At 32.7% G+C, this 15,783-nt stretch overlaps 1 protein-coding gene and 1 long non-coding RNA gene across 7 annotated transcripts; both read left to right on the forward strand.

The window, feature by feature from the left end:
* Positions 1 to 646: 646 nt before the first annotated feature.
* Positions 647 to 12,102, forward strand: LOC112003817 (ubiquitin-conjugating enzyme E2-17 kDa). 4 transcript variants are annotated; one of them, XM_065770792.1, is made up of 7 exons: positions 2,891 to 2,936; positions 3,011 to 3,092; positions 3,209 to 3,359; positions 3,762 to 3,868; positions 4,654 to 4,781; positions 11,363 to 11,467; positions 11,726 to 12,102. In XM_065770792.1, the coding sequence occupies exons 4-7, from the start codon at positions 3,799 to 3,801 to the stop codon at positions 11,867 to 11,869; spliced, it is 447 nt and encodes a 148-aa protein (XP_065626864.1). In that variant the 5' UTR covers positions 2,891 to 2,936; positions 3,011 to 3,092; positions 3,209 to 3,359; positions 3,762 to 3,798; the 3' UTR covers positions 11,870 to 12,102. The 4 variants fall into 4 exon arrangements, with proteins under 4 accessions (XP_065626867.1, XP_065626866.1, XP_065626864.1 ...); XM_065770793.1 differs by having other exon boundaries at positions 3,767 to 3,868; XM_065770795.1 differs by lacking the exons at positions 3,762 to 3,868; positions 4,654 to 4,781; positions 11,363 to 11,467; positions 11,726 to 12,102 and adding exons at positions 647 to 827; positions 2,147 to 2,303; positions 2,758 to 2,806 and having other exon boundaries at positions 2,888 to 2,936.
* On the forward strand, positions 4,788 to 10,348 carry LOC136066458 (uncharacterized). 3 transcript variants are annotated; one of them, XR_010627955.1, is made up of 4 exons: positions 4,788 to 5,512; positions 5,695 to 5,803; positions 6,268 to 9,164; positions 9,962 to 10,348. It is a non-coding gene; the product is annotated as an uncharacterized LOC136066458 (long non-coding RNA). The 3 variants fall into 3 exon arrangements; XR_010627954.1 differs by having other exon boundaries at positions 6,268 to 10,348; XR_010627956.1 differs by having other exon boundaries at positions 5,742 to 5,803; positions 6,268 to 10,348.
* Positions 12,103 to 15,783: the final 3,681 nt, after the last annotated feature.

The raw sequence follows: 15,783 nt of genomic DNA on the forward strand, positions 1-15,783 counted from the left end.
GGGGCGGCTCAACATAATTTGGGGCCTAAGGCGAAAAATTTATGTAGTCTTTTAGGTTAATTTGATACATTAAGTATATAATTTGATGAATAATGCCCATGAAACTAATGTTAATTTCATATAGAGACTTGAATATCATAGTTGAACCATAAATATTAATAAAAAATAAAAATAAAAATATATTACAATTACAAAAATTAAAGTCTCAAATTGTTAGAAGAGATTAATTTATAATTGATGATTTAACACATTTGCAATATTTTTTCATCTGAAACATTTTAGGATTTCAATTAGATTAGGGTTCTATTGGTCTTTTATATTGAAAAAACACTATAAAATGTTCACAATATTATGTGACATTGACTTTGATTAATTAAATTCATCAATTTAACTAATGAATGTTTAAGTCACTTTTTTGTGATTAGTAATATGACAATTTGTAAACTAATAGCAAAATTTATAGTATTTTTAACATTACTAATAAAAAAAAGTGCATAATTTTATAAAAATATATATAATTTCATAAAAATTTGGACCTTTAACCATAAGATGTAGGGCCTTTTTTTCTCAGGTGATTTTTTTTATTTTGGGTGGGGCCTTAGGCCTAGGCCTAACTTGCCTTGGCCTTGAGCCGGCCCTGGCTCTATCGTCCGTGTCTTGCTTCTCTTTCTCTACTTCTCCATCACCACACAAAATAATAATATAGTACATTTATTTTCTACAAATTAAAAGTCTCCCTTTGCTTTGATCACAATTACACGGAAAAGGAAAGAAAAGAAAAGAAAAGCTTTCTCTTTCTCTCTCTCTCTATTTGGAATTTTCTCGAGGTTCGTTATTCCGATCTCTAATTATGCTTTTTGTTCACGTTTTCTTTTGATTTTCAACATCGAAGCATTGTTTTCAAGCATAGTTTATGGCTTCTTCTTTTATTTTTTTGGGTCAATTTCGTTGTTTCTGTGTAGCATTGTTCGTTCGGAACCGAATTGTTGCTTGTTTAGAGAGAGCGTTGTTGTAGTGTAGGAATCCTAGAGAATTGGACCTGTGAGGCTGAGAGTGTTGTAATTCGGAAAATTAGGGTTTTTGATGGTGAATTGAAGGTTGTTGTAGTATAGAGAAATGAAAGCCAATTGGACCTCAAAACGCAGTATTTTGTTTGTTAATGGCAGTTTTACCTAATAATGGTTTTTTTTTTTTTTTGGAGAAGATACCTAATAATAGTTTGCCTTGTTTATTAGCTCTTGTTTTAAACACATGGTATATTATGCGATAATTTGCTTTATTTGGCGGTTCTGATGATTCTATTATTTTCTTTGAATTAAATTTGTGGATCAAATAAAAAGGCTTTAAAGGTCATTTGTTGCTTTTAATTTCTACTTTATTTAGTATGATTTATTTTTGGCGTCGAATTTTAACGAAATTGGATTGAAATGATAGTGAACTTAGATATAAGAGTGTTGTAATTTGTTGTGATTTTGTTGGGAAATTTATAGCAAACTAGACCTGTCAATGAGTTCTAAGGGGCTAAAGAAGAGAGCGGTTTCTTCTTTCCTAGGGAGGAGTATTTGGCAAACTTAGGCTCGTTTTTTGCCATTTTTATGTGGACTGCAGCCGCCATGTGTAAAATTATAACAATGGAAAATCTTAGGAAGCGGAATACACAAATATAGCGCCTGTGGATTATGATCATGTTGTCTTTTCTTTCTCTTGAATGACGATGTGGCTTATGCCTAAGAATGTGGTTGAGCTATTGTCTTTTTATGGATCTCTTGATTCTTTTTTTCTTCTTCTCTCTTGTAAATATTTCCATCTACCAAGGTTGTGCCTCTTGTTTCACTTTTCCTAAAGAATTGTTTCTTTGTTTATTTATTTATAAAAGAAAAAATCATTTGAGGTTATATGTGTTTTACTTTAGTATTGTATTTTTTTAGCCGCAATTACTTTATTTTCTGTTATTTTTCCTTTGAAAATTTAGGAATGAATACAGGCTTTCTGCTCAATTTTTGCTACTGATATGATTCTTGCACTGTTTTTGAGAAGTGAATTGAACTTAATCTGGAGTGATTTTTGTTTTTGATATTTTTGTTATATTTTGGATAATTTGTTCAAAATTTGAGATTGTTTCTTTGGTTTCATGATTTGTAGAAAGATTGGGGATGGGTAATCTGCATCAGAAGAAAAGACAAGTGGTAGAGGAGGATTGCAAGAAGCTTTTGAAGCTAATACTTGAATCTAAACTTGCTCTGTGCTCTCCAGGAGACGAAGATAGCACTTGTGATCTTGAAGTGTGTCAGTTTTGCTCTGTGGTAAGATAATACAAGGTTTTTTTTTTTTTTTTAAACCATAAGATAATCTAAGTTTAGTACCTAAAAACGAAAGAAAAAAAAAATAATTCAAGTTTAGCATGGTTTTAAAAATCGGAATGGGTTCAATTGAATCACTGGTTTTGGCCGTTTTTACCAGACCGGTTTAGGGTCGGGTTCCTGGTTGAATCGGCTGGTTCGATCCAGTTTTTAAAATTATGGTTTAGTACTTCTATATGCTCTAGGTTTTTACTATGGTTTCTGAGAGTTAGGGAATAGAACTTAAAATTTCAATACTTAATTTTTGTATATATAAGTAATCGCTCCAAAGATCCATGAGAGCTGAATCTATTAATTAGTTTTCTGTTCTTTAGTTTGGTGTTAATTAAGTTTGATATGTACTGGATTTTTATGTGTTACTTTTCTAATTATCAGTGTCTATTTTTTCCCTGTTTAGTGTTATCCAAGTCTGAACAGGTCAAGATGTTGCCTGAAAAGCATCTGCACAGATGATAATTCAGCAATTGTCACAAATGATATATGTAGTTATTAGTATATGCCTGCAATTTGACTTGTCTTCTTTGCACCAGAGTGTTTTCTACAGACGATAGATCCCAATTCAACTCGTCCTACACAGTATCCTTCATCATTAATGCTATGCCTTTTCCCTTTTCAATTCCTATTCTATTGTCTTGCTTAACAGTTGTAAGGTGTCCATTTTGCGAAACTGCAAATTATGCTGTGGAGTATCGTGGTGTGAAAACAGAGGAAGAGAAGTGTTTGGAGCAGATTGTAAGAATTAATTTACATATCTTAGCTTCATTTCTTTTTTTTGGGTCTGATTTTTCTGGTAATTTTGCTCACATGATGGGTCATGAATGTAATTGATTTGATCTGAAATTATGCAGGAAGAGCAACGAGTCATAGAAGCGAAGATTAGGATGTGGCAGCAGGAAATTCAGGATGAAGAAGAGAGAGTGCTGAAAAGGCAAGAACTCAGCTTCTCTCTCTCTCTCTCTCTCTAGCTTTGTAGACCCTAAAACTCGCACACAGCCACAGGTTTGTCTCTCTCTCTCTCTCTCTCCGATTTTTCACGGTTTCGATCGCTGATTCTCCATATATTTCCTTTCTTTTATTTCAAATGTTTTCTTTTTCCCCCAAAAATTTTAGGGTTTCCGATTCTTTTTTCCCCCAAATCTTTTAGGGTTTTTTTTTTTAAATTTTTTTTTATAATCTTTTAATTTTTTTTCGCTTGTGCATTACAAGAACGAAGAAGATTGTTGCGTGTTTAGATTAAATATCTAATTAATTTATATTATTATTATTATTATAATTATAATAATATTGTTTACGTTTGTTGTCTGAATAGATCCTCATCAATCATCATGGATTTTTTTTTTTTTTTTTTTTTTTTTTTTTTTTTCTGTTTTATAATTAATATATATTTGAATTTGGTTTTAGTTTAGGTGAAGATTGTGAGACACCAGGGAATTCTGTGATGGCTTCGAAAAGGATCAACAAGGAATTGAAGGACCTCCAGAAAGATCCTCCTGCTTCATGCAGCGCTGGTTCGTTTTTTCTCATTCTTAAAAGTTGCCTATATGGGTTTCATACTCTGTTCACTGTTTTTCCTATATGGGTTTCATTGTATCTACAGCTTTATAACTATGAACTTTATTGCTTTGCACAACTTCAGTGGAGAGAGAGAGAGAGAGAACCAAGTCACATATTGAGCTGTTTGCCTAGTTTCTACACCCATGAGAGCGTGGCTGTAGCCGCTCATCCTTTGATTATTTGGTAAAATGGGGGTTTACTACTTCTGCCCCTTTCAAAAAAACCATAACCTGTAATTTTGCAATGTGTCTTTACTTTAGCGCTGCCCATGAGCCCCTAAACTGTACCCGTTTATAATTTTGTTCAGTGCTGGTTAGTTTCATTGCTATCTAGTTTTTGTCAAAATTCTTTGAACTCTGTACTTTGTTGCCGATTTGGGTTTGATTGTATTTAGGCTTTTAATTATTATTGTTCGAGGATTCACGAGTTTTGCAAGTATAATTCTTATTGTTTTTTAAGAATCATAAACATGTATAAGGCTTGGTTGTGTTTATTAGTGGTTGTTTTGGCATCCAACATATGTGTGTATGAGTAAGATGCTCAACATAATGTGTTATTGTGTTTCACATGGCTTTTTTTTTTTTGGGTAAGTTGTTAACCTAATCATAATCTAGGCTATTACTGTGTATTGGTGCTGGTTAGATGGTTGGTTTTGGTTTGATGCTTTTTTTTGGGTGTTTTTATTGTTGTTAGTTGTTACTATTACAGTTTTTAATTCAGCAGTTTTCCATTTTTGCAGGCCCTGTGGCTGATGACATGCTCCACTGGCAAGCAACAATTATGGGTCCTGCAGACAGTCCATTTGTTGGGGGTGTGTTCCTTGTATCCATTCACTTCCCACCAAATTACCCATTCAAGCCACCCAAGGTAAAAACGACTCACGTGTCTGCATTAGCTTGTTTAATTCCTCATGTGTATCTCTGTCTTCGTGGTGCATCTCTTCTCGCATAACATGATTGTTTTCACTACTTGAAATATTTGAATTGTGTATCTGTTGTCCTTTGTCATTGAAAAGTTTCTTTGGTTTCAGTATCTAATCTAATACTATATATGATAGCAAAAGCTTTAAGGAGGTGCTGCCACGTTAGGAAAAATGACCCCTTAAAATGCTGCCATGTTTATAATTTTTTCTTTAAAAAACTGTATGTTGCGTTAAATTACATTGTTTTTTTACAAGTGTAACACCGTTTGACAGTTTTATGTATATTAAAAAAAAAAAAAAACCGGTTAAAATAAAATAAAAAAGCGTTTCAACTAGAAAAACCCTAGCGACACTGCGATACAGAGAAAGGGAAGGAGAAAAAGAAAAACCTTGCGCCACACTGGAGATTCGTACGGCCGGCCATCGCCATCCCTTGACAGACTTAGACCTCTGCAACCGGCACTCGTCAAAGTTAAATACGATCAAACATCCTTGAGGTATTGAGATACGGAGATAGAGACAGAGAAAGGGAGAGGCGATGAAAGCAGAGAAAGAAGCGGATGAAAGCAGAGAAAGAAGCAGATGAAAGAAGCAGGGAAAGGGAGAGGTGATGAAAGAAGCAGAGAAAATGCCAGAGTTATTAGAGAGACAGAGATAGAGACATAGATACAGTCCGGTAAGATTTTTTTTTTTCTTTTTCTTTGATTTGGGTAGAAGACAATATTACAATTCCCTTTTGTTATTTCACTTGACAAACCCCCTGACCAACATAATTATTCACGCAATTGCATCAACTATATTAAGGGTTTGCACTAAACACTGTTCAAAGAAATATGAGAGATTTGTTTTCTTATTAAGGTTTTGCTTTAAAATTGGTTTTGATCAACGATCACAATCATAATTAGAGAAGAAGAAGAGAAAGGCGGTGGAGCAAACACAGGCAAAGCAGGGGAAATATTGCCAACAGGTATAGCCCCAAAAAATTGAAAAACAAAATTGTTGGATATTGTTGCGTTTTGCTATATAAAATTATGAATGAAATAATTAATTTTTAAATGTGAGTTTCAAAATTTTTTTATGTATTTTTGTCTTATTTAATAAAACTCAATTACTGGATATGTAAATTCAAGTGCTATTTGGGAAGCTAGGAAGTAGTTTGTTCTTCATAATATTTCCCAAGTTTTTTCTTTTTTAATTTTTAAAATTTATATATGCTTGAAAAGTCTTTTTCCTCCTATAACTGATGCTTTGATTTTAGTATTTTGTCTGATTATTTGTTATTAATTTTTCAATCTACCTAGAGAGGTTTAATTAATTTTTGGTTGGTTAGAGTGCTTGGTTGACCCCATAGCATTTGCTGCTAAACATGTTGAAATTCTTCTTCTCCTTTCTTATATGAGACATTCGGTAATTTTTCCTATTTGTTTGTAGGACTGATTTTTCTATCTGTGTATAGAATAGAGCAGAAAGTAGAAAAGGTGAAGAGAGAATCAAAAGCATGCCCAACAAAGGATGTAATTTCACCATGATTGGTTGGAGATTTGGAATTGACGGAATACCCCTTCAGGCCTTCACTTTCTTTAAAACAATCTATCACTAACACAGGTTGTATTTCTTCTTCACCTTTCTTATATGAGACACACTGTACTTTTTTCTATTTGTTTTTAGGACTTCCATTGCTTCTGTTAAATACCTCTTCACACTGATCTTATTTTAAAATAATTTTTTATGCCTATTTTTAGTGTATACTGCCATGAACAGCATGATGATTAGTTTTCTGGTGCTTATTAATTATATGTTACTGAATCACACTTAATACATAATACTTCTTTGGCCTTCAAATAGTGGCATGCATTGATCTCACAACTGATATGGTTTATGTATATTTTTAATCTTAAATTTTTTTTACAAATTGTTTTATCTTAATTGATTGCACCTTGAATTTTACATATGATGTGTTTGTTAGATTACCAAAATCTTCAGTTTTTTTTCATTTTTTTCTCTGATTTTTAATTCAGTTACTTCTTTATTCTGCAGCCTTTGAAATGAATTGGTTTTGCTTGGAATATTTGGATTCATTTTTTTAGGGTACTCCAGACTTATAATTCAAAGGCTACGATATTTAGATTGTTTTAATAGTTGGGCTTCTAATTAATCTCTTATCCTATTCTCTAGGTTTGTTGTCAATTTAGGGATTTCATTGAAATAAGGGAAACAACCTAGAAGATCAAATTCTAATTGAATTGTTCTTAGGAATTTTCAGTTTTGGGGTTTTGTTCCTTTGCTTTCTTGAATTTTAGTTTCATATTTTGTTTTGTTTCTGTTTTTTTGGCTTGCTATCTGGGTCATTAAAGAAGAAGAAGGGTTATTAGATAAGAAGAGAAAGGCAGTGGAACAAACACAGGCCAATAAGGGAAAAGGTTTTTATGGTGATTGTTGGACAATCGGCGTTTTGCATGCCCAACAAATGGTTTTTATGCCCTGAATTGCCACACCCTTAATCAAACGGCACCCACCTCAAAGAAAAGATGAATCCCCTTCATTCGGTAAAAGAAAAAATGGCAAAATAAAATCTCTTCCTTCTTCCAATTTTCAATTTGATACCCACTCTGTTTCGCTTCTTTTCTGCAGCACCAATACCCAAGGTCAGCATTTTGTTACTTGATGTGTTATATTCTTTATTTCGATGCTTTCTTTTTGATTTATCATAATCCTTTTTTTTTTTTTGGTGGCATCATGGGGTTTATAGCCCTTGAATATGTATAGAAAAAAGCATATTTACCCTTGAATAATGGTGGATTTTTCAATGTTGCTGCTCTGACTATCTATTATCTGAAACTAAAAAGTCTAAAACCCCTTTAATGTTTGTGCTAAAAAGTCATGTTTTCCATTTGATTGTATATTTGTTTAAAGGAATGAATGAATTTCTTTTTGACAGTAAATAATGTTTTTTTTTTTTCACTTATTGAATTTGATTAACGCCTTTTTTTATTTTTTTTTATTTTTAATTTGGGTAAATTAAAAAGCCAACACATTGCTTAAAATTATGTCGTTGAATATTTAGGGATTATTTACTAAAGATTGTTGTGTGGTATACACATTAGTGTTTAGATTAGTTTGTTAATCTTTAGAAATTTTTTTATTTATTTTAAAAACAAAGTTGTTGTGTGTAATTAATCTTACATTTTTTTTGAATAAATCCAGATTAAAACATTTGCAAAACTTTGCATACATCTATAGTTTCTTTTGTAGTCTCTCTTTCTTCTTATTCACTGTATTTTAAAAAATCCTTCTTTGCCTGTTTTTTTGTTGAAGCACATATTTACACAATTCTCTACCAGATACGATGGTTTGGTATTTTGCAAGAAGAGATACCGAATCATATTGAAAGGTTTAGGTTAGCCTGATTTTCCTTTTGTTTCTCTCTTTTTTTTGGGTTATGTTTTTTTTCATTTGATGTCTTTTGGGTTTGAATTAGTTTTTTCCCTGCACAATATAGTCAGAATTGTTTTTCAAGTATTTGGTTTCAATTAAATTTTTTTTCTTCAGTAAATTGACCTGTAAAAATATTGTGTGTCTTATTTTTCTTAAAGGGAACTTCACTTTTTAATTCCACTGTACCTTTTCCTTTGTCTTGGTATTTTAAAAGTTTATATGTTTTCATTATAGATAAAAGTCTATGTATATAACGAAAGCAGTTGATGAAGAAGAAATTAGTATGCATGTATTTATATATATATATATATATATTTTTTTTTTTTTTGTGTCAGTAAATGGGTAACATTTAGTCAATGGGATTTGGATCTGAATTTGATGTGGTAGCTGTTCCTAATTGGTAGACTTTCTTTTGAGTCCAGATTGTTCGATTAAAATTCCCAAAGGACCAAAACAAATTTTTGTTACTTGCCAAAACTTGCAAATCATCCAATCCTGTTCTTAAGATATTTGGATCAGTTTTTCCAATTGAATAGTGGTTAATAGTATTGCTATTATATTTGTACTCCAAGTGATTTTACTAACAACGCAGTACCACCTTAGTACCATAGGTTGCCTATTCTCCATGACGCAGGTCACCACCATCTTAATTATTCTCTACATCATTTTGCATATGTGACCAAATTTACTTCTAGATGTTTTATGGATGGAATGTGTATAGGAACTAAGTTTGTATTTTGTAGAACGTGTTTTACATTGATGTTTATTAAGATTTATGTATTTTCAATATCTTTTTTTTTCTTTTTATTTTTTTCACGTGTTTTTGTGGTAGCACAGAAGTTGATAAGATCATTGGTTGTTGTTCAAGAAGAGTTACTAAATTAAATTGAAAGGTCAGGATAGCATAATTTTCCCTTTGTTGCTTTATTTTTAAATGAATGTCTTTCTCATTTGTTAATGCTTGATAATTACAAAAAAAAAAAAAAAAAAAAAAACAGTATATGCAGATTTTCACATATGTACTCTTTGTAACCAAAAAAAAAAAAAAACTATTAAAATTACTTTTGATCCTTGACAATGTTATCATAGAAAATATATATATATATATATATAATGCAATAGTAGCATGTCAAAGATTATATATAATGCAATGGTAGCATGACAAAGATGGTAGATGATAATGTTTGAGAAGAGAACCAAAAGAAAATGGCATGGAAGACGAAATAATTTTGAAACTGTGTATTAGAAATGGTCCTACACGCTAGGAAAAACAGGAGAATGGTCATGGGAACAATTGGAACCATCTTCTACTAGAGTTTCATAGTATTTATACTATGTTTGATTTAGTTGCTCCAAAGGAATGGCCAATATGCATGTATTATGCTATTTCTTGAGGCGCCAGTTAATTAAAGCATTAGTCATTGCAGGAAATAAAAAAGTCCATAAACATTTAGAAAATACAAATGACATAAACCTCTGAAAGTTTTTTATAAAATATTTTAGAATTGTTATGATATAATGTTTAGACAATCAAAGTCTGAAGTTGGTTGATTTCAACACTGAATTAAATTGTATTATGCTATTGCTAGAATTTCATTGTATTTAGAATATATATCCTGAATATTACTTTTAATTTTGATCCCTGATTACAACTAATTGTGCTCTAATGTGTTTCTTTATTACGTTACAGGGAAAGTTTTTCTTAGACAATTTGACAACATTCTTAAATTTCCTGGATTAATGGTCTGCATTTAGGCAAAACTCAATGTTTTTTTTTAATCCCGTATTTCTTTGTTTGTTGCTTTACATTTTCCTTTGGTGTAGAATTTTGTGAGACTATTTACTATTGTAGTTTGATGCATTTCATGGATTAATACTACAGGATTTGAGTATCATAATATTTTAATTATTAATTATTGTTTGTCGAAGTCGCCTATATTTGCTTCTACAAAAATCAGAGACAACTATAATCTCTCTTGGACCGCCATAATTTTATTTTGATAATCTTTTGGACCAATGGAACATGTTTTGAATAATAAATTATTGGAGTAAAAAAAACATAAAAAGAAAAAAAAAACACTTTCTTTTTGCTTGAGTGCATGAGTGGTAAAGGAATACAAATTTTCTAAATCTATTTCTAAAAGGTCTATTTAAAATTTTGTTGACCACCACGAAATTGCAAGATTAAATTTGGAAGTCTCTATGACTCTCTGGATTCGCGTCTTCTTGCAAGTAATTATTTGATTTTATATTTTTGGTATTATCTTAATGAAAAAATGTTTATATTTTCAGTTACCATGTCTTTTATTTAATGAAATTCTACTTACAAAAAATTTATCTTAGTTACTTTATTGTTATGATTTCAAATGTGATGGGTAATGTGTGAGCTTTTCTTGAGCTGTGCTTGCATGTGCATACTCCTCAGCCTGCCCTCCCTTTGGAGCCATTCACTCATTGATTTACGAGCACAGGAAATTCATCTTAGTTTCTTTATGGTCATTATGATTTCAAATTTGATGGGTAATGATTTTTTTTTTTTTTTTTAAAATTTGATGGGTAATGAGTTTTTTTTTTTTTGGGGGTGGCGGGGGAATTAATGTTTTATATGCGTACTCCTTGTTCTCACCCTCCCCCTGTAGCTAGTTACTCGTCAATTTACATACATGCATGTGTGCTTGCACAAGATGGATACAGCCTCTGAATCTGCTTCTGCTGCCATGGTGTACAACTATTTGTGTTGGGACTTGGGAGGTAACAACGTGGTGTTTAAGAGAGCCCATTAGAGGGTCTTTTATGTGCTCAAGCAGATACGGCTGGGAGGTCACACTTGGTCCTCTTAACTCCAGGATGCTACCATGCATATTGATTGCAATAATTGTTTGTAGGATACTTAGGATTAGAGCAGGGAAGATAACTTTTTCTCCCCTAACTCTAGTGTATAATATGCGCTGAGAAAGTCAGGTGATGAGGGGAAGAGGTAGATTTGAGCTAGAGATCCCCTTTTCATGAGTCTTTCATGGTCAAATTGTGTTATTATAGCTGATGGTGCTTATTTACATACATGATCTCTGCATATTTGTGCACTGGACAGGTTTCCTTCCAGACACAGGTTTTCCACCCTAACATTAGCAGCAATGGCAGTATCTGTCTTGACATCCTCAAAGAGCAGTGGAGCCCTGCCCTTACCATATCCAAGGTAATGTTCTTTGATTCATGGGCATCCATATTTCTTACTGATTGTTACATGTGATACAATATTTTATGTATTTGCACTATCTGTGTATTTTTGGCTGCCATCCCAAGGCTTGGAGTTGGCAACAGTATGCAGTCTTTGTTAAATTTTGCATTCTATGAAAGAAGCTCAATTATATAGGTTTTATTTTTGTGCTTGATGATATTTAGTTTTGTGGTTAATTTTGTAATGTGCTGAAATTTTAACAATTGTTTCTTGCAGGTCCTCCTCTCAATATGCTCACTGCTGACAGATCCAAATCCCGATGATCCTTTGGTGCCTGAGATTGCTCACATGTATAAGACGGACCGAGCGGAGTACGAGACTACTGCCCGATCTTTGACCCAGAAGTATGCCATGGGCTAAGGCTCTTGTTCTGCATGAGGGAATATGTCATGCTTAAAAGCTATCCTATTAGTAAATAAATATGTTAGCTGGTTTGAAGATTAAAGAACTTGCTTGGTCTCTGTTGACCCCCTCGTCTTTCGGAAATTTTATAAATGGGTATCTTAAAACTGCGACATCATACGTTGACAGGTTGAATAGTTATGTGGAACTTGGTGGCAAAATAGTGTTTTTTGTTTTGCATTCATCATTCATGGTTGGCATTTTGGTGGTTCTGTTGTTTTAAATCTTTACATTTACTGGCATCTTTATTCTGGCCTTTTGGCATTGTTGAATTTGAATGAGGAAAGATGGCCTAGAGAGCTTCTGTCCCACTGACATATTCTGAATAGGAAGAGAACTCAGATCACCCAACTACTCCCCCAAAAAAAAAGTGAATTGCTGTTTGCTTCTTGGGATGATATATCAGCAATGAGATATTGGTGCTAACAGTTGTGGTGTCATTGATTTAAACGTGGTTGATTATCATATTTGTCTTAAAGGTTTGCCATGTCTTAAGCCAGTTAATTCATAGCAGTGTCGGTGTAATTCTTCTTGCTTTTTAGTGTCTGTATGTTTGAAGAAGGCATTCGGTGTGTTGAACATATGGAAGGTCCCTCTTACATGGGGATGAGTCTTACACTTGTGGGGTTCACTCCCATATGAGAGGAGTGCTATATTTGTCTAATACATGAGATATTGTTTTTCTTTGTATTCGGAGCAGCCATCTGTGTTTAGTCTCTGTTAAGTGATGCATAGCGGTAGTAGCCATCTGTGTTTGGTCTCTGTTAAGTGATGCATAGCGGTGGTAGGCTGCTCGTTATAAGGTATTTGGATATCGATATAATCTTCTAGTATGCTGCTATACTTTTGAAGTTATTTGCAATTCAACACTTGGTCCTCTTTACTCCAGTGCTTTATTATCGTTACTATAAATATGTCATTCTATATTGCTCTTTGGCGGCAAAGACTCTATATTTATCACGGTGCCAAAAATTGAGTTCCTATTCCCAAGAACTTGCCTACCTACGGTTTAAACTTGTTGACAAGAGATAGGGGTTTGACGCAAATACAGGTTTATGGGTTTCACAATAGCTGTAACGAAACGTCGCGACAATAATAATCAAGAATACTTAAAAAGAGGATTGATATAGAGATGCTTGCTTAATCTCGCGAACTAGTTAGATTCTATCCCACTCATTTACAAGCTATTAAAAGGAGGTAGGTTCTTATACCAATCACAGAGAAAGACTCAAAACTTAAGATGTGGAGAGAAGGTATTCTTAGTTTTTACTTGAAGAGTTCTCTTTACGAGTAAAAAGAGGCGTTCTTGTTAGGACAATTGTCAATAAAAGAAGACAAATACAAACTAGCAAGGAAGATAAGAACAAGTATTGTCCATAACTTTACTAAAATAGCTTTATATAAAGTAGTTTTTATTCTTTGATATAAGTTGGTATTGGGGTAAACTTATATATGGAACCCATATTTATATGAGATAAAGGTGAAGCATATGAAAATCAAGAAATAATTTCTTGAGAGATTGTTGCATACCAATCCCAAGCTTTTGCTTGTAGCATAATGCAATGTTTTTGCAAATAATAGTAATATGGAAAGAAATTGATTATTGGTCAAATCATGCCCATTCTATTTTGGTTGGAAAATTTCATATGGTAAATCAACTTGGACAAATCATCTCCTTATTCCACATCATCCTATTCCTATATTTTGATCCATTCCACTAAATTTTTTTCTTGGTATTTTTCAATTCTGTATTAGAATATAAATTAGAATTTGATTATTTTATTTGATATTATTTCCTTGAAAAACTTTAAGCAATTTTAGCTATTAATTTGATTCATTGTAAATTTTGTTTTATTGATTTAGTATTCGTTTGGATATTGCTAAAACGTAGTGCGTCTGCATTTCACACTTTTTTTTCATTGAGAAGCGTGTTTCAGTGCTTTCTAGTGGGTCCCGTGCACTGTTCACGGGACCCACAAATCTCTTTTTTCAACAAAACTTTCATTAAAAATGGGTCCCACAGCACTATACACACATTTAAAAATTATTTTGTTATAATATTTTCAGTTTTCAGCAAAATAAGCGATATCCAAACGGAACTTTAGTATTTGAAATTTGGTCCTATTAGGCTGAGTTACTGATTCATCCTCATTGCTATGTAGTCAGATACTTCTTGTTATGTAATGTTGATGTTAAGACTGTATATTATTTTATACTTAGGTTCTAAAAAAAAAATTTATTTTACACCATATCAAATTATCAACTCAAAATCAAATAATTTACACTCTTCCTATATATATATATTATATATATATATTTTTTTTTTTTTAAGTTATATTATTTGGTTTTGAATTGTTAATTTGATATGGTATAAAATAATATGACAAATTGACAATACTACTTACTTTTAATCGAAATACTAGAATAGATTGATATTGAAATATTTTGATCTAGTGGACAATAGAAATGATCAATGCTATGAAATTGACAAGTTCGGATTCAAATCCAAATTTCTTATGTAACCAGGACTTTTTTTTTTTTTTTAATAAAGGAAAACGAGACTTTTACAGATAATTGAAACCCATTACATTTTGTTATTATATAGAGCTGGCCCATCGCAAAATATAATGCATATATAATATTCGGATGGTCTCGTTGACATGGGATGGGTCCAAGTTAAAAGGCTTTCTAAAGTATAAAAGGGCTCTATATGTTGTCTGGGCTTCAACATTGGTCAATTGGGCTTGCTATAAAATGGGCCGTGCTGCTCCTGATATATATGTCTCCAGAACGAGCAGTTGAGTGGTCATCATGTGTTTTATTAAAATGATGTAAAAGTAGCATTTTGTTGGATTGGGATAATTGAATTTCTGTGGCTATTAAATCACTATGCTCGCTGTCGCTGCTCCATGGTCTATTGAGCAGAAGCAGAAACACAGCTTTGCCAAGTGGGTGGCATCTCTGAATTGGGTCCCCCTATATTTGTTTCTCTGCATTGCTGTCTCTGTGTATCATAAATTTACCGTTAAGTAATTTGGTAGTGTAGGTATCAATAGGGTAGGTAAAAAATCCAAACTGTCATACTAGCAACCAGTGCATTTACTTGTTAGGGCAGCCAGTGGCGGTGTGGCACAGCTCGTGAAAATAACCACTCAAAGAAAGCATAAATGCCATTTGACTCACGGTCAATTTGTGTCTCTTTCTTGTAATTATTTTGAACGTACATCATGCATTTAATATACTTCATAAATCATACATCATTTATTATTTTCACCATGTGGAATCTATATATTGCGAGATGCATCTACTTTGGGATAAGACTTCCGTGCTCCTAGCTAGGATATGAGATACAAGTCTAACAGAAATTCTGGTGTCTCATGTGACTACTTATTATGATTATGAATGGCATATTTTTTTTTTTTTTTTTTTGAGGGGAAAAAAGGCTCTCCAAGGTGATGAAAACAAGTGTGTGAAACAAAATCCTGCATTTACAAATGGAAATGTGGTAGTTGTATGTCAAAGTTTAGATGGTAAGAAGTCAGATGCAAGCATTTCAAGATGAGTTTGCTAAAGAATGAATGAAGACATTAGCTCAGGCAGAGAGGTAGAGCATTGGAGCAGAGCACTGGAACGTTTGTGGATGAATTCACTAATTCACTAAACGACTATTATATCAGATATGGCCTATAGTTTTAGACTTGGATTAATTGGTGTTATGTATTGACACATGTTTGGGGTAGTTTACAATTCCAAGGGCTGCCTTATCCCAAGTGGATTTAACGGCCTCCAGCCTAGTCCATCCTACTTCTACCGCATCTCAAACAGTATCATCAATTGAGCACAAGAATGCCCTCATTTGGACTTTTCAAAAG

This window comes from Quercus suber, unplaced genomic scaffold (assembly GCF_002906115.3).
Source record: "Quercus suber isolate HL8 unplaced genomic scaffold, Cork oak 2.0 scaffold_36, whole genome shotgun sequence".
NCBI classification, from domain to species: domain Eukaryota; kingdom Viridiplantae; phylum Streptophyta; class Magnoliopsida; order Fagales; family Fagaceae; genus Quercus; species Quercus suber.

Coding starts and splice junctions, on each gene's coding strand:
- LOC112003817 (XM_065770795.1), top strand. CDS start 2,154: ATGGGTAATCTGCATCAGAAGAAAAGACAAGTGGTAGAGGAGGATTGC. Junction 2,304..2,757: donor TGTGTCAGTTTTGCTCTGTG/GTAAGATAATAC, acceptor TTCCCTGTTTAG/TGTTATCCAAGTCTGAACAG. Junction 3,093..3,208: donor AGAAGTGTTTGGAGCAGATT/GTAAGAATTAAT, acceptor GAAATTATGCAG/GAAGAGCAACGAGTCATAGA.